Source organism: Carcharodon carcharias, chromosome 23, assembly GCF_017639515.1.
Source record: "Carcharodon carcharias isolate sCarCar2 chromosome 23, sCarCar2.pri, whole genome shotgun sequence".
Lineage (NCBI taxonomy): Eukaryota > Metazoa > Chordata > Chondrichthyes > Lamniformes > Lamnidae > Carcharodon > Carcharodon carcharias.
In genome coordinates this window covers 18,810,430-18,827,304 of record NC_054489.1, presented here as the reverse complement: position 1 = coordinate 18,827,304, position 16,875 = coordinate 18,810,430, and the positions used below count along the sequence as shown (strand labels likewise).

General features: G+C 41.3%; 1 protein-coding gene across 2 annotated transcripts in view; it reads left to right on the top strand.

Annotated features, from left to right (window-relative positions):
• Window positions 1-16,875, top strand: part of LOC121269012 (ceramide synthase 5-like) — a 52,440-nt gene that overhangs the window by 21,628 nt on the left and 13,937 nt on the right. For both annotated transcript variants that reach the window (XM_041173367.1, XM_041173368.1), the window contains 4 exons: window positions 136-266; window positions 2,995-3,052; window positions 4,026-4,076; window positions 15,945-16,037. In XM_041173367.1, coding sequence (XP_041029301.1) covers window positions 136-266; window positions 2,995-3,052; window positions 4,026-4,076; window positions 15,945-16,037 — 333 coding nt within the window. The remainder of the gene's footprint in view (window positions 1-135; window positions 267-2,994; window positions 3,053-4,025; window positions 4,077-15,944; window positions 16,038-16,875) is intronic.

The window sequence follows — 16,875 nt, the reverse complement described above, 5'->3', positions numbered from 1 at the left end:
GACCTGCCTTCGGGCAGAGGACTGAACATTAGGAAGAAGATCAGTAGGTTACTGGACCTATTAGCAAATTGCAATCCAGAGAAATAATTTTTGATATGTAACTGATTTTGTGTGGCTGTTTTGATCATTTTGTAGGAACCTGGTAAAAGTCACCTGAATCGTTTGGCAAAGCAGCTGGATTGGGATACAAAGAAAGTGATACAATGGTTCAAGCTGCGGCGATACCAGGACAGACCAAGTCAGCTGACAAAGTTCTGCGAGAGCATGTAATTGATTCTTGCCATACCACGTTTTCCAATGTATCTTTTTTGAAAACTCAAAAATAATCTGATTTCTTCATCTGTAAGGAGCTATTTTCCCCCAAAAGTGGCGTAGTTGTAATGTCACTGGACCAGTAGTGCAGAGCCCAGGCTAATTGTCCAGGCACCAGGGTTCAAATGGCATCTTGAGGAATTTTAATTCATAAGTAAAATAAAGTCTGGAATTTAAAGCTAGTCTCAGTAATAGTGACCATGGAACCATCATCAATTGTCATGAAAGCCCATCTGACTCACTAATGTCCTCTTTAGGGAAGGAAATCTGCCATCTTACCTGGTCTGGCCTACATGTGACTCCAGACTCGCAGTGATGTTGTTGACTCTTAAATACCCTCCTGAAGTGGTCTAGCAAGCCATTCAGTTCAAGGGCAATTAGGGATGGGCAAAAAATGCTGGCCTTGCCAGCGATGCCCACATCCTATGAAAGAATTTTTAAAAGACCCACTCGTGACTGAGTGCCTGCCAAAACCACTTGGCAAGCAAGTCCCCCAGGAGTTGTCCATGTAGGAGCTGCCATCTTTTTATTGCTGATTTCCTTTGATTCCTGTAGCAAAGCATCAGTACTTTATTTGGTGCCTTTTGGTGAATAGAATTTGTACAGATTGGGTTAATAGTTGAATTGACATAGATTTTTTTTCAATGTGAAGTTGGCATGGTGGAGATCAGCATGCCTGAGTACTAACATCTGCTGCAGATTTAATCCCTTGTCCTCTGCACTTCTTGATCTGTCAAGACAGAGGCCAGAGACCTGAGGGAAAACTTGGTGGAAAAGTCCTGAATAGGTTCTCCTAGCACAAGTGATCCCGGCGAAAGCGTAAGAGCTGTTCAACTTTCCAGTGGGGATGTCTGTTGCCATGATGGCAAAAGTGAAAGTAAAATTGTGGGGCTGTGAGGAGGAGGAAGAATTTAGTGAGTTATTTATTGAGACAATTTTTAAAAGGTTTTAATAAGACACTCATATTACATAAAGGCTGATTACTACTAATATTTTGTGACATCATTGACCTTTTTATGTGTAGCTGTAGCAAAATCAAAATATTGGGTGGAAATTGAGCTTCATTACACCTATTTTATGGTTCTTGGCCCAATTTCAGGGACAACATCCTGTGCCCAAAGAAAAAGGTTTGACCTGACATTGGGTTGGGTCATTTAACTTTTAAGCCACTCTGGCAGTCACCCAAAAACAGTCGACATGTCTCTGAAATGTGGAGCTTAATGCCTGCTGTTGGTACTGTCACAGAACTTGGGTCGCAATGAGCAGAGCCAGACTTGCCTCACTAACGATTTTTCAATGGCCAAAGCATTGGCTGCCAACCACAAATACTTTTAAGGCTTCTTTAGGAGCAGGAGCACTTCTCCCAATGCACAGCACTCCTTCCAGTTGCAATTGGTCTCTCTCCGATTTTCTCTGTCTCCAGCCGCTACATACCTGAGGCTACACCCGGTGAGACAGGATGACTGAAATTAGTTGCTGCAAAAAGTGAACTGCCTGTGCAAGTATGACATGCACATGCTGCTCACCCATGTTATTAAATTGAGGCCCATGGCCTAATTTCAGGCCAGCTTTGGGCCTCCCATCTTCGGCACACAGACTCCACACAGCAGGGTTTGAGGTCCAGAAATACCTCTATGTATTTTTAAAGAATTAGTTGGGCAATATTAGTTTTAACTTGGTCCAGCTAAAAAATTGAGTAGGTTAGACAAGTTGAATCTTCCAACACTGCCAGAATCTTAATTTATAAAGGGGAATGCCACTTAGATTAGAGTTGCCAACACTCTAGGAATTGAAGACTAATCTGGAGGACACTGCTGTAAACAACCCTGGTCATAAGATCATAGGAGCATAACGAGCTAGAAGCGGCATACATTCATACTCTGGGACCCGTTCTCTGCAAATGAAAGGAATATGTCCAAGCCCTTGCGCCTTTTATGAATCACCTGGGAGTTTGGGGAGCCTATGGTTCCCTGTTGCCTTCTGCTTGGCAACACCTTAGTCAATCAGCTTTGAATTGCCAACCAATCAGCACCCTTTTTCTCCTGTTCGATAAATTATGATTTTGTTTGAAATTTGGTATTCTTGTGTTTGTCCTGATGAGTGCAAGACAGTGTTTCACCAATGTGTCTCTTTTCAGTAATGTTCAAGTTCTGTACTAAAGACTTTTTGTTTATTTACAAAAGTATCAGATATGGTGAAAAAATTGTCTGTTTGATTCACACTCAAAAAGTCATCCAATAGGATAATAAATAATAGGCTGTTTAGTTCCAATTGGTGTGAGAAGACAGCGCACCTTAAAGATGGACGTGTTGGTTAACCAAATGAAAAGAGTGCGGGAAAGGGGGTGGTTGGAGGCATGTGATAACACCTCCAGGAATATGTCCAGCCAGGCTTGACAACATTAACTGAGACTGGACAATAAATACTGAGAACCTATGTGATGCAGGTTGCTCCATAGGTTGGAGAATGAATATACAATTCATTTGCAGAGCTAAGGGCCTTTATTGTGGTGGTTTGTCATATTTGGTAGCATGTAGTACCTCAAATAGAGAATGAACAACAATGAGCAAATAGTTTAAAATGCATGCATTTAAGTTTGTTTTCTTTCCCCCCAAAATTAAAGAGAAATTTTTCCATGCAATATTTCACTGTGTTAATAAAACTTTGATTTTCTTCTTACAGGTGGAAGTTCACTTTCTATCTATGGGCCTTTTCATTCAGTTTTTATTACCTGTCAAAGGTAAGGAAACAATTCTTAATATAATTCCAATAATTTAGCTTGGAAAATGTACTGGTACATACCACACATGAGTAAAATAGATTTTTGGGGGTCATACAGAATTTGAATTTAAAAAAAAAAAGAATTCCTTGTCAATTTTCTCCATTCTTGACCCCTCTTGTGTCTTTAAGGTGGTTGCTGCTTGCTGGTTCTGTGGGCACTGGTCACCTTCTGGTACCTAAGTGGTCTTTATTGAGGTCTGAGCCGTGACGCTGACTGTAGCGAGCTGTTTGACTGCCAGGGGCATCACAGCTGAGTCTGATCGTCTTTCACATAGCCATGGCAGAAGTAGGTGGATGGCATTGAGAAGCAAGATACTTGGCTGAATTTTTACGCCCCCCCCCCTGCACCCCCCCCCACCCCCCCCACCCCTATTTTGTAACGCTGAGGCCAGGTGTAGCCTTGCCCCCTTCTGTTTTCCTGACTGAGATCAGCTCGCTCCGCACAGTCCAGGGATCAAACCTGGAATTTGGTTGGGTTTTTCAGTTCAACAAACTCACTGGATAAATTCACTTGAGCTTTCGGAGGATCTTTGGTTTAGAAACATTTATTTGCCCAGTGCAGTTGCACAAATTTACAGGTTCGTTAATCTATAATCAGTGCCCAGTCAACAGCTCCAGCACAAACATTTTTTCTGGCAGCTTAGCACTCGGGAGGCAAGCAGCTCAGCTGGGAGCCTGCCAGATTCTTTTAAGCCAGTGCTTAGGTGTCAACTGTTGCAAAACAGGATGAGCATCAGTTGGTTTTTAAGAAATCCAGGAGTGAACTTGTTGAAGTCCGTGTGTAAACCTAATCTTGTGTCAAAATTCATGTACATATTTGGAGAAAAGTTTTCTCTGTATAAAGTTTTGTTTTTTTTTTAAATTGTGTTCTCTCCTAAAAGTATAATGATTTTTAAAATTTGTGTATACTTTTTCTCCCCTGCACCAAACAGAGTTCCTGGCTGTGGGATAGCAGAGAGTGCTGGTACAACTATCCCTTTCATGTGAGGATTATTTCATTACATTTTCATTAACAATAGTATTGTGGTGGCATCTCTTTTCACCTTGTGAACCCAGATAAAATTGAGTTAAATTAGTTCCTGATTTTGGCTCTATCATTGTAGAGAGGAAGATGAACATTTTGAGGGTGTTCATTGGTCAATCTCTTACATATTACAGTGGCTGATTCAGAGCAAATTATCACTTACCATTGTGACTGAGGGATATTGGAGAAAGTTGGGGGGGGGGGTGGTGGTTTGGGGTCAGAAGCTTAGCTCTGAAAAAGGATCCATTTGTAATTCTGAGAAAAGTCCTCGTCCTATTGTTGGACTCTGAGCGTTGTTAATACAAAGGGTCTGCACTACATCACACTTATTTATCATACTTTACCAGACTGTAAATACTGGAATATGGATTAAGAATGAATGTGATGAAGACCAAGACAATGGTGATAAGCAGAGACCTAACCCTGGAAGTGAAAATTGAAGTAAATGGACAAGTACTGGAGCAAGTGAAAAGGTTCACATACCTTGGGCAGATGGGAGATGTGGTTGTGAGATCCAAAGGAGAATTTGAGATGGCAAAGACCAGCTTTGTCAGAATCAAGGATGTGCGAACATCAAAGAAGTTGAACCGGAGTCTTGGGAAACGAATGCTAAGGTGCTACGTTTTCTCATCTGTGTTATATTCCTCGGAGACATGGACAACAAACAAAGAGACTATTGATAAGCTGAATGCACTTGAGATGTGGACATTTGGGGGATGACCTGCATATCCTATGTAGAAAGACTAATGAGTAATTGTTGGAAATGGCAGGAGAAAAGAGGAAATCGATGCATTATGTCAGAGAGAGAAAGATGCAAGACTTCGGTGAGGTGAGAGTGACTGCCCTTGACATCAAGTCAACACTTGACCGAGTATGGCAGCAAGGAGAGCAAAACTGGGGTCATTGGGAATTGGGGGGGGGGTGGTGGTGGTGGGGGGAAACTCTCCGCTGGTTGAAGTCATACTTCCCACAAAAGAAGATGGCTGTGGTTGTTGAGGGTCAATCACCTCAGTTGCAGGACTTCCTCAGGGTAGTGTCCTCGGCCCAACCATCTTCAGCTGCTTCATCAATGTCCTTCCTTCTGTCATAAGGTCAGAAGTGGGGATGTTCGCTGATGATTGCACAGTTTTCAGCCCCATTCGTGACTGCTCAGATACTGAAGCAGTCCATGTTCAAATGTAGCAAGACCTGGACAATATCCAGGCTTGGGCTGACAAGTGGCAAGTAACATTCATGCCACACCTGTGCCCAGCAAAGATCATCTCCAACAACACCATCCCTTGACGTTCAATGGCATTACCATCGCTGAATCCTCCATAATCAACATCCTGGAGGTTACCATTGACCAGAAACTGAACTGGACTAGCCATATAAATACTCTGGCTACAAGAGCAGGTCAGAGGCTAGGAATCCTGCAGCGAGTAACTGGCCTCCTGACTCTTAAAGCCTGTCTACCATCTACAAAGCACAAGTCAGGTGTGTGATGGAATACTCTCCACTGGCCTGGATGAGAGCAGCTCTAACAACATTCGAGAAGCTTGACACCATCCAGGACAAAGCAGTCCAATTGATTGGCACCACACCCACAAATATTCACTCCCTCCACTACCGACACATAGTAGCAGCAGTGTGTACAATCTACAAGATGCACTGCAGGAACTCACCAAGGCTCCTTAGACAGCACCTTCCAAACCCATGACTGCTACTGTCTAGAAGGACAAGGGCAGAAGGTGCATGGGGACATCATCACCTGGAAGCTCCCCTCAAAGCCACTCACCGTCCTGACTTGGAAATATATTGCCATTCCTTCATTGTCGCTTGGTTAAAATCCTGGAACTCCCTCCCTAGCAGCACTGTGGATGTACCTACACCACATTGGACTGCAACGGTTTAAGGAGGCAGCTCACCATCACCTTCTCAAAGGCAATTAGGGATTGGCAATAAATGCTGGCCTAGCCAGCGACACCCAAATCCCTTGAATGAATTTTTAAAAAATCATTAGAGCAGGCAGTAGACAGAGTTATTGGGGGGGGGGGAAGATTGATGGAAAATGTAGGAGCAGGAAGCAGAGGGGAAAATGGATGACTGATTTAATGGACTGGATGCAGCTAACCTATGCGGAATGTGTAAAGGTAGCACAGGACTGTCAGAGGTTGAGATCCAAGGTAGTCAACCTTCTGAGAAGAAGATGACACCAACAAATGAATGAAATATCATGTCCCTGTGTAACATTTGTACACATACACATTCAGCAGGGGCTCACTGGATAGTAATGGGATGTAGGAATTTTGCATGGTCTTCCTTCTCACCTGCCTGGAATTCTGAGGCCAATGTAGTGTCCCTACTGCTGTTTGTCCAGCTGAGGTTAGCTATCTCAGACCAGACAAGGACTCTACTAGGATAAAAGCAAAAAACTGTGGATTCTGGAAATCCAAAACAAAAACAAAAATACCTGGAAAAACTCAGCAGGCCGGACAGCATCTGCGGAGAGGAATAGGAATAATTCCTCTCCGCAGATGCTGTCAGACCTGCTGAGCTTTTCCAGGTATTTTTGTTTTTGTTAAGGATTTTACTAGTCTAAATATCTTCCTACCATACCATGCAGTAAATTCGCCAAACAAGCCACCTTAAGAGTGTCACTAAGAGCAGTACTAACATAAAAATATTTTTTAAGAGGTACTATTAAAATAATTAGGGCAGGATATAGCTTCATTTAAAAAATATTTTTCCCCATTTCCCCTTCTCCTGTCCCTATACATAAGCCCAATAGCTGCCTTCAGTTCTTTCTTAAACAAGATTACACAGGATAAACAGCACAGAAACAGACTTTTTTGGCCTAACTAAAACATGTTCCACCAGTGTCTCTTCTCATCTTTCCCATCCAAATCTCTCATCATAACCAGATATTCCTTTCTCCCTCACATGTTTGTCTAGCCTCACCTTAAATGCATCCATACTATTCACTTAACCACATTCTTACCACTCTTTGGCTGCAGAAGCTTCTTTTGAATTCCCTATTGGATTTCTTGGTGACTGCCTTACATTGATGGCCTCCTGGTAATGCTGTTCCCCACAAGAGGAAACATCTCTCTCTATCAACTCTGACCACACCTTTCACGACTTTAAATACCTCGATTAGGTCAACTCAGCTGATTTTTTTCAAGAGGAAAGCGACCCAGTCTGTTTGTTCTAACCAGAAACGCATGGGTATACACTTCCGGAATCACCCCTGTAAATCTTCTCTGCACACTCTCCCGTGCCTCTAAATCTGTAAACATTGCATTTTTCTCAACATACATGAAGAGAACTTTACTTTAAAGAAATGACATTTACTTTTTATTGATAATTTGGTTTTTTTCATACATTTTGGTTCATGCTTTATTACACTTAACAAAAACAACAATTTTAGTTCCATATGTAGCTTTTTTTTGTGAACATACTGTCAACCTATGCCTACTTTTGTGACTAAAGATAACATTAATTTTTGCTCTTTCTGCTGATAAATGTGCCAGTCCAACAAGTTTGACCAGCTCCAACCTTCCAATGTTTTTTTTTCAGGTCAGTCCAAATTCTTTCACTGCACACATCCAATAGAACAGCTTCATGTTCTTATTGGGAAAGATAAACTAAGTCATGTTGTTCCAACCCCACCCAGTTGTTTCACCAAATTCATAAAATACTTATAATAAGAATACATTAAAAAAAACTTTCAAGATGGCAGCAGGTAGTTACTAAACTTTTCAAGTTATTTTCAGAACCGAGTATGTGTTACTTAAATACAGATGAGAAGTGGGACAAACTTCTCTATAAAATTGTAGCCAAATGGCAAATCTGGTTTTATTTGGTTGTGGCAAGGACCCGCACTATAGAATAAATGAATATCCTATGGAATGTGTCTGATAATACAGTTGCTCAATGGGTGCAAAATTTGAAGAACATCCTCCGAGCCTTGTCCACTTTGACCAGATGTGCAGAAGACTGGGTAACCGTGTGTTGCCAAAAAATGGCTTTTGCGTCCAGCTGGACTGACATGGTGAAAAAGTTCTCATTTTATCAACCACTACTGTTCGTGATATAATGAACGTGGACAGCTTCAATCTAGATCCAAGTGAGTGCAGAGCAACAGCACAGAACCACGTATAATTGGCAGAGAGAGCCACAACTTGTTGACGTGAAAAGCAAAAGCTTTATTGATGAAGTTTGTTTTCCTGAGATTGGAAAGGGGGAAAAAAACACTTGCATCATTACAGAATCTCATCACATCAGGACATCCTGAATCTCTCATCTGAAGTATAGTACTGTCAATATGTGACATTCCCTCAGAAATGCACTGAAAACTTACTTATAATAATTTATATCATAATTGTCGGAACAAGGGGTCAGCCATCCAGGACTGAGATGAGTAGAGACCCCTTCACCCACATAGCTGGAACCTCCAGGAACCTCCATCCCCGAGGGCATAGACAATCAGTTATTGAGTACATTCACGACTGAGGTTGATAGGCCCTTGGGCATGAGGGTGGAGCTTAAATCCAGCTGGAAGACAGAAAGTGTAAACAACTGAATAAAGCTCCAGAGCAAAGGTACATTTTTGGACCACTATATAGAGAACTTAATGTTAACATGCATTGCCTGTGACTTTGTGATTGATAATGGGTTCGACAAATGGGAAAAGTCCCTACCATTGACATGATTCACTGAGGTGAGCAGCATTTAAAAAGAAACTTGAAAACTGGCACAAAGATTAAAAGATTTTCAGTCTAGTTTTGAAAACCATCCAAGTTCAATATAACCAGAAGTCAATCAAAAACTGGACAGAAGGCTGGGGGATTTATTGACCTACCCATGGTTTAACATTTTGACTGATTTATTCTTTACAAATCAGTGTAACATAAACCCTGATGTTTAACTTGATTAGTTTCTGGCAGGCACCTTTCTTGCATGCTCAATATAGCAGGTTCTTATAGCGTAAAGAGTATATCTTTTCATTTCTGTTGGACTGTGGATTAAAATTACAATGGCTACAGTTTGAAGGACATGTCTACTGGAACAGTGTGAGGGATACATACAATGTTGCTGTCCTGGAACAGAGTCTGCCATGAAAGACAGGGTGATGCCAAGGAGGAGTCTGGTCTAATAGGGAACTGCCTGGCAACAACGTTTTAATTGGCTCCTGATCAGGTGACCAGGGTTTGTGTGAGAGCAGTGCAGCAGAACAGCCCCTTGCCTGAAAGAAAAAGGACACCTCTCCTGTGGTGTGTAAGATTCCAGTAATTCTACAATAATAGCTAGCTGGCTTTTTCCCCTCTATAACCTGCTCCCTCTCTGAAAACCCCTGTCAAGAGGCAAAGGGGAAACTCACTGTTAGAGACATTGAAATGCAAGTGCTCAACCAGCGAACCAAAGGCTGAAAGTGCTGGGAAGACCACCTCGTGTCACCAACAAAAAACTGAAAGGAATTTGGAAGACATCGATCAAAGTCAACCCATTGAATCCTGAACTCCGGAATTGGTGCTTTTTGAACTGCTTTATTCCACCCTTAAAATCCATGTTTTTGTGTGTCTTATGTGTCTTGTATGTGTGTGTGTATAGGGATTTAAGAATGGGTAGAGTTAGGTTATGGAGTTAGAAATTAGCTGTTCATATTTCTTTCTTTTGCCACCAGTTAATGACACTTTGTTCAATAAACAGTTATTTATTTATTAAGTTTACAAGCCTGCTGCTTGTATTCTGTTAAGCTAAATTAAACAATTAGATGGATTGATCAAACTTTTTTCACATTTGTCTCGGCTCGGGTAGCAGTGGGGCTTGATATTGCAGTGCACTATCCCCGGTGAGTCATGACAATAGTAACGTGCAGGATCAGTGTAGGATGTCATCAGGTGAATTTGTGGACACAGCCGATGGTAAAGGCTGAGTTGCTCAAATCTCAAAGGAAAACTTGAAACAACTGTCATAACGTATTTTTGCAATTTGTATGTTTCAAGATGTAGGCTTTGAATTTAGCAGGCTTTGAATGAGACCATTGAGTCTCAAGAGATTTTTTAAAATAACAAAATAAAACATATATTAGTACAAGAAAAATTGTAAGCACATACACATGTCTACAAAATTAGTGCTATAATAACTACAAAAGACCCCAAATTAATCTGACTTCAGTTACACCCCCGTTAAGGCAACAGTAAAACTCATAGATTTAAACAGACACCTGGTAGAGCACACGCTGGACTGTTGCATTCAAAAATGAGTTTCTTTCGGCCCTGGGTCCTTGCAGACAGACTTGAGGTTTACAGGCTGGAGGCTCTCACACTTGATGGATCTTAAAATGCCTCTGCATACACACAATCTCCTTTATCCTTTATACATATCTTTCTCTTTGTAAATTTTCCATTGTATTACTAGCTTTTTAATTTTACCTCTTCCAACAACTTTGAATCCACCAATATTATTAGTAAGCTGAAAAAATGAACACATTGCTTGGCATCTCCTAGCTACATGTAAGATTTCACCTATTCTTTTGAATGCTTTATTTAAAAATGCAAATGTACCCCCTTGACACTTATGGGCACGATCTTCTGGTTGGGGGGGGTGGGGCCTGCTCACCGACACGTAAAATGACGTCAGGTGGAACTCCTGACATCACCCCATGTCATTTCCATTTGTAGGTCAGCAGGGGTGCGGTCGAGTCAGCTGCATGCCCGCCGACCTGTCAACAGCCTATTGAGGCCATTGAGAAACTAATTAAAATCATTAAAGGACCTGCCTGTCCAACCTTAAGGTTGGTGGGCAGGCCGGGAGCCCTGGCGGGCTTCAGAAAAAGCATGAAACCTCGTCCACGAGCGGGATGAGGTTTCATGAGGGTATTTAATTTTTTAATAAAGGTTTCAGTTAAAGTTATGGACATGTCGCAACTCATGTGACAGTGTCATATGAGGGGACATGTCAGGGAAATTTTTCTATCATTTGTATTGTAAATTTTAATTCGGAGCTGATCTCCCTGAGGCAGCACTTAGCCTCGGGGAGATCAATGCACTCTTTTGCATGCATGTGTGAAAGAGCACACTCTCGGCTGAGGGAATCCTCCTCCCACCTGCATAGGGAGCACATGGCACTTCCTGGCGGACGTCACGCTGGGCGGGCCTTAATTGGCCCTCCCACATAAAATGGCGGTGCGCCCCCAATCAGGGGCACCAATCGTGCCTGCCCATTCCCCCCCCCCACCCCACCGGATGGGGCAAAAATGTTTCCCTATGTTTCTAAACTTCCCCATATTTATCTAATTACCATTTCAAACCTCCTTTCTCTACATCAAAGCCTCTAGACCAGCTGGCTTTAATCCACAGACACCACTGAACCCATCTTACACTATCCCCTATACTTGACTATATACTTACATTATTGGATTACCAGATGCATGCATTAACATAACAATAAGTTGGTATCAACAGAAATCATTCCAGTTCAGTGTCCTAGTTTTAAAATGTCCAATTTTCCCTTTAAACTTCAGACTCTCGATAACGCATCTGTAAACAGATTTTCTCATCCAGCGAAATGTATTATTTATAGATTAAATGCAGTATACACTCCACCTGAATATCTAAGCATTTTTGTCTCGAAATTTGTCCATGAACTTTAAAGGATTGTGGTCTATACAAATAATTGTTTCTGATGAATTGTTTGCCACATAGAAGTCAAAATGCTGCAATACTAACACCAAACCCAATGTCTCCTTTTCAATCGTTGAATATCTTCTCTGTTGTGTGTTTAACTTCTGTGAAAAATACCCTATCGGTTTTTCAGTTCCACTGTCATCTTCGTGCAACAGTCTAGATACTTTTTAAGCATATTTACATGACACATAGTCTGCTTCTTTCTTCTACCTGGAGTATTTATTAAATACTTTACTTCACTTAATTTCTTTTCAATCCTGTAAGGCCCACTAAATCTTGCCTTTAATGAGTCACTCAGTTCTGGTAACGGAACTAGCACTTTCTCTCCAGCAATAAAACTGCGAGCTTTAGCTTTCTTATCTGCCTTCACTTTCATCACTTGCTGTGATATCTTTAAATGTTCCCTAGCCAAATCACATGCTCTGTCTAATCTCTCTCTGAAGTTTGATACAATCCAGGAGAGTAGTTTCTGAATTTTGACCTGCCAATTTCTCATCAATCAATTTCAGTGGTCCCCTTACCTCATGACCATAAACTAGTTCAAAAAGACTAAAACCAGTCGATGAATTAGGAGCGTCCCTAATAGCAAATAACAAGAATAGAATTTCCTTAACCAATCCGGAAACAATCCAGGATGCTCCTTCTGTAACACCTTGTTGGAAACACTTCTACAGGCTGCTTAACTACCATAGGCATCACCCACATTTGTGATCCAGCTATATCATTACCCAGAATAAATAGAACCCCTGCAATGGACAATTTTTACACCACCCCAACAGACACTTCACCAGTTTTCCACTTACTCTTTAAATTTACCTTCCATAACAGGAAAGGTTTAGCACCTCCATGAACCCCACTTATTATGACCTGTTCTTGCAATACTCCCTCTAAACAACAAATATCACTATCCCGCAACATTAAGGATTGACTAGCCCCAGGTCTCTTAAAATTTTAACATCTTTACCTACACCACCCTGTACACATGGAAAGACTTTTCCTTCACACACACAGTCTTTAAACATTTCTGCAATCTGCTCCTCAGAATTATCTTGGGTAAATTGTGAACATATTCCCACATCTTTATCTATCACTGATTCTCCCCATTTTACTTGTACACAAATCACTGGTTTCTTCTGTGCCTGAATCTTGGAACCCACAACACTTTTACTTCCATAATTTTGCTTCACTCCAATAATTTGAGCAGATTTTCCCTGCAACTTCCAACACACTGACTGCATGTGCCCCACTTTATTACAGTGGTGCATTATTACAAACATCTCAACTTCCGAATGTCACTTCTATCCTAAGCACCATTTTTATTCTAAACAAAGATTTCCTGGGAATTTCCAGGTACTCCTCCTCTTCCCTGACTACCTACCTTCCTTTCACCTTCCCACTTTCTATCCTTTTTGGATTTAAAATGGTGACGAAGAACAGGTTTAGCTCAATGAACTAACTCATATTCATCAGCTGTCTCTGCTGTTTTCCTTACAGAATCAACCCTCTGTTCCTTCGCATGAGTTCTCGCTAGTGAAGGCATTGAATCTTTAAATTCTTCCAAAAGAATTACTTCCCTAAGAGCTGCATATGTTGTCTCTATTTTTAATGCCCATATCCACCAGTCAAAATTACTTTGTTTTACTCTCTCAAACTCAATGTAAGTTTGCCTAGGCTGTTTACTCATATTCCTAAATTTCTGTCCATATGCTTCAGGAGCCAACTCCTATGCACTCAAAATCGCTTTTCTCACCACTTCATAATTTACCGATACTTCTTCAGACAGCGAAGCATATACCTTGTGCTCGACCCACCATCTTAGACTGTAACAATAATGTCGGGTTTTCCTGTGGCCATTTTATTTGTTTAGCTATCTTCTCAAATGAAATAAAGAATGCTTCAACATCCCTTTCCTCAAGCTTTGGAAGAGCTTGTACAAATTTAAACATCGCCCCGCTGGGCTCTACTCTTGGGATAAGTCCTTCTCTCGCGCTGTCTCTCTTGCTCTCACGCTCACTCTCGCTCTCTCTCTTCACAGTTTCTCTCTCCCTTTCCTGTTTTTTTTTTTCTCTCTTCTGCCTTTCTGCCTATTACCTTTGGTATGCCCTGTCTCTTTCCTTTTCTTCCAATTCAATTATTTTCATTTGTAACTGAATTTGAGCCCATTCCAATGAAACACTCCTTAGAGAATGCTGCCTCTCAGGTATTCCTTCCAATTTCAGATGCTGTGCTATCACTTCAATTATTTCTGATTTCCTAGCCCCCTCAGGTAACCCCAATTGTAATTTATCTGCCAACTCTGTCAACTTACTCTTGGATACTTTTTATAACCCATCAGAGTTCTATCTTCTACATCCCAAAAAAATTTAGCCATGAATACAACCATTTTTGCAGTCTCACCACTTCAAAAATACCCCACACCCACTCCTGAAATCGTGTTTTTTGTACTTGTGCCCTCAAGATTCACCAATTCCAAAAAAATCAAGGAATTTCAAATATATCCCATTAAGAGCCCTCAATTATTATGACACACCCTATGGTAAAGGCTGAGTTGTTCAAATCCCAGAGGGAAATGTGAAACAACTGTCATAACCCATTTTTGCAATTTGTATGTTTCAAGTTGCAAGCTTTGAATTCAGTAGTAATAAGGCCACCAAGTCTCAAGAGTTTTTTTATAAAACTAAATTAAACCTTTATTAATACAAGAAAAATTTTAAGCACATACTCGTTTCTACAAAATTAGCACCATAATAACTACAAAAATCTCCTAATTAATCTGACTCTTAGTTACACCCTCGTAAAGGCAACAGTAAAACTTGTAGGGCAAAATTTTGCCCTTGATGGGGCTGCTCTGCAGGGACGGTCAGGATCGGCACTGCACCATGGTTTCATGCTGGACGGCCAGTAAAGGCCCCCCAGTGTGAAACGCGAGTGGCAGCGCTGAGCGTTGCCTGTGCAGGCGGGGGGAGGAGGGCGAGTGGACCGAGCGCGAACAAGTGCTTCATAATCTCCTTGAGGCATCTCCGTGCCTCAGTGAGATGAAGAGATATCTTTAAAAATGTAATGAAACGTCCCCTCATGACTCTGTCACATGAACAGGGACATGTTATGCAGTAAATTTGAAACCTTTTATTTTTTTATTATTGTTTGTTTTCGGAAACCTCAAACCCACCCCCACCCCCCTCCCATGGATGAGGTTCTCAAAAAAATGCAAAGGCCGTCTGGTCTTTTCATCTGCCCGCCAACCATTAGGTTAGACGGACGGCGAAAAAATTAATTTAATTGATTATATAATGACTTTAAGCCTTTTAATTGTCGGCGGGTGCATTGGCGATTCTGGGGCCTGCCGGCTGACTGAACTATTGCATCGACATTGGCACGTTCGGCCGACATCAACGCGTATCGTTTCACGCTCGAGCGGGTTGGGCCTGTGCCTGCCCGGCCGCCAAGCGAAAATTTCTGCCAATAGATTTAAACAGACACCTGGCAGAGCACACCCTGGACAGCTGCATTCAAAAATAATTTTGTTTCGGCCCCGGGTCCTTGCAGACAGACTCGAGGTTTCCAAGCTGGAGGCTTCTTACACTTGAATGATCTTAATGTGCCTCTACCTTAAACACAATCTCCTTTCGCTTTTATACATACCTTTTCTCTTTGAATGTAAATTTTCCATCGTATTACTAGGTTTTTAATTTTACAAGAACATCCTTTGATTCCACCAATTTTATTAGTAAGCTGAAAAAATTAAACACATTGCTTGGCATCCTCTAGCTAGGTGCAGGATTTCACCCATTCTTTTGAATGCTTTATTTAAAATTACAAGTTTACCCCCTTGACACCAATGTTTATCTAATTGCCATTTCAAGCCTACTTCTTTCTGTACATCAAAGCCTCTAGATCAGCTGGCTTTAATCCAATTAAGACAGATAGCCAGGGACACCACTAAACTAGTTTAAAAAATAATTTCCGATACTGTTATAGATATTAATCTCGTCATGACAGCTGTTTCTGCCAGGTGGGCAGAGTGTAAAAACAAAGCCCTATGCTTTGAGAAGGTTCCTTGCCTTTTGTGTCTGTCTCTTTAAGAAAATATTGGCATCACTCAGGAAAATTGCTTGAGATCAGAAAGTTAAATCCTGTATTTTTCCTTTTTTTTGCAGGAACTTTCATTCGAAGTCTACATACATTACATGATGGAATTTGCTTTCTATGGGTCCCTGATATTTTCACAGTTTTTTGATGTTAAAAGAAAGGTATGTCTCTGGTCACCTGATCTTGTGGTATCTCTTTAAAATAGTAGCCAAGATGATGATATGACATATGGCGGTGTCTCGTGTCCAAATGGCTGTTGGAATCTAACTCATGTGATGAGTCTTTCCAATACTCAATGGGACGTCTTGTCCAGCACACCTAAAGTGGCTCATGCTGATTTAGTTAGGTAGCAAAGATACAGAGAAATGTATGACTCACTTTGTATGCGCAGTTGGAATCAGTAGCATGGAGCCTTGTTCAGAAAAAAAAACTTAGGATGCTGTGCTGCAGGATCTAACACTGTATTTATCCAAATTGGTGGACTGAACTAACAGTGGAGTACGTTATGCACTATTATGTTGTATCCTACCCGTTGTGGAATGTTAAGTGTCAGCTGTGGCTCAGTTGGTAGCACTCTTGCCTCTAAGTCAGAAGGTGTGAGTTTAAGTCCCATTCCATGACTTGAACACAAAAATCAAGGCTGATACACTGGTGTAGTACTGAGGGGGTGCTGCACTGTCAGAGGCACTGACTTTTGGATGAGACCCTATCTGCTCTCAGGTGGACATAAAAAATCCCATGGCACTATTTCGAAGAAGAGCAAGGGAATTGATACTTATTGCTCAGTCAACATCACAAACAGATTATTTGACCATTATCATATTGTAGGAATTTACTGTGTGCAAATTGGCTGCTGCAATGCAACAGTGACTGTACTTCAGAAGTACTTCATTGGCTGTAAAGTGCTTTGGGACATCCTACAGTTATGAGCAGCGCTATATAAATGCAAGTCTTTATTTTCAATGGGTGACGAGCATGCTTTATATTCATAGCTGGGGT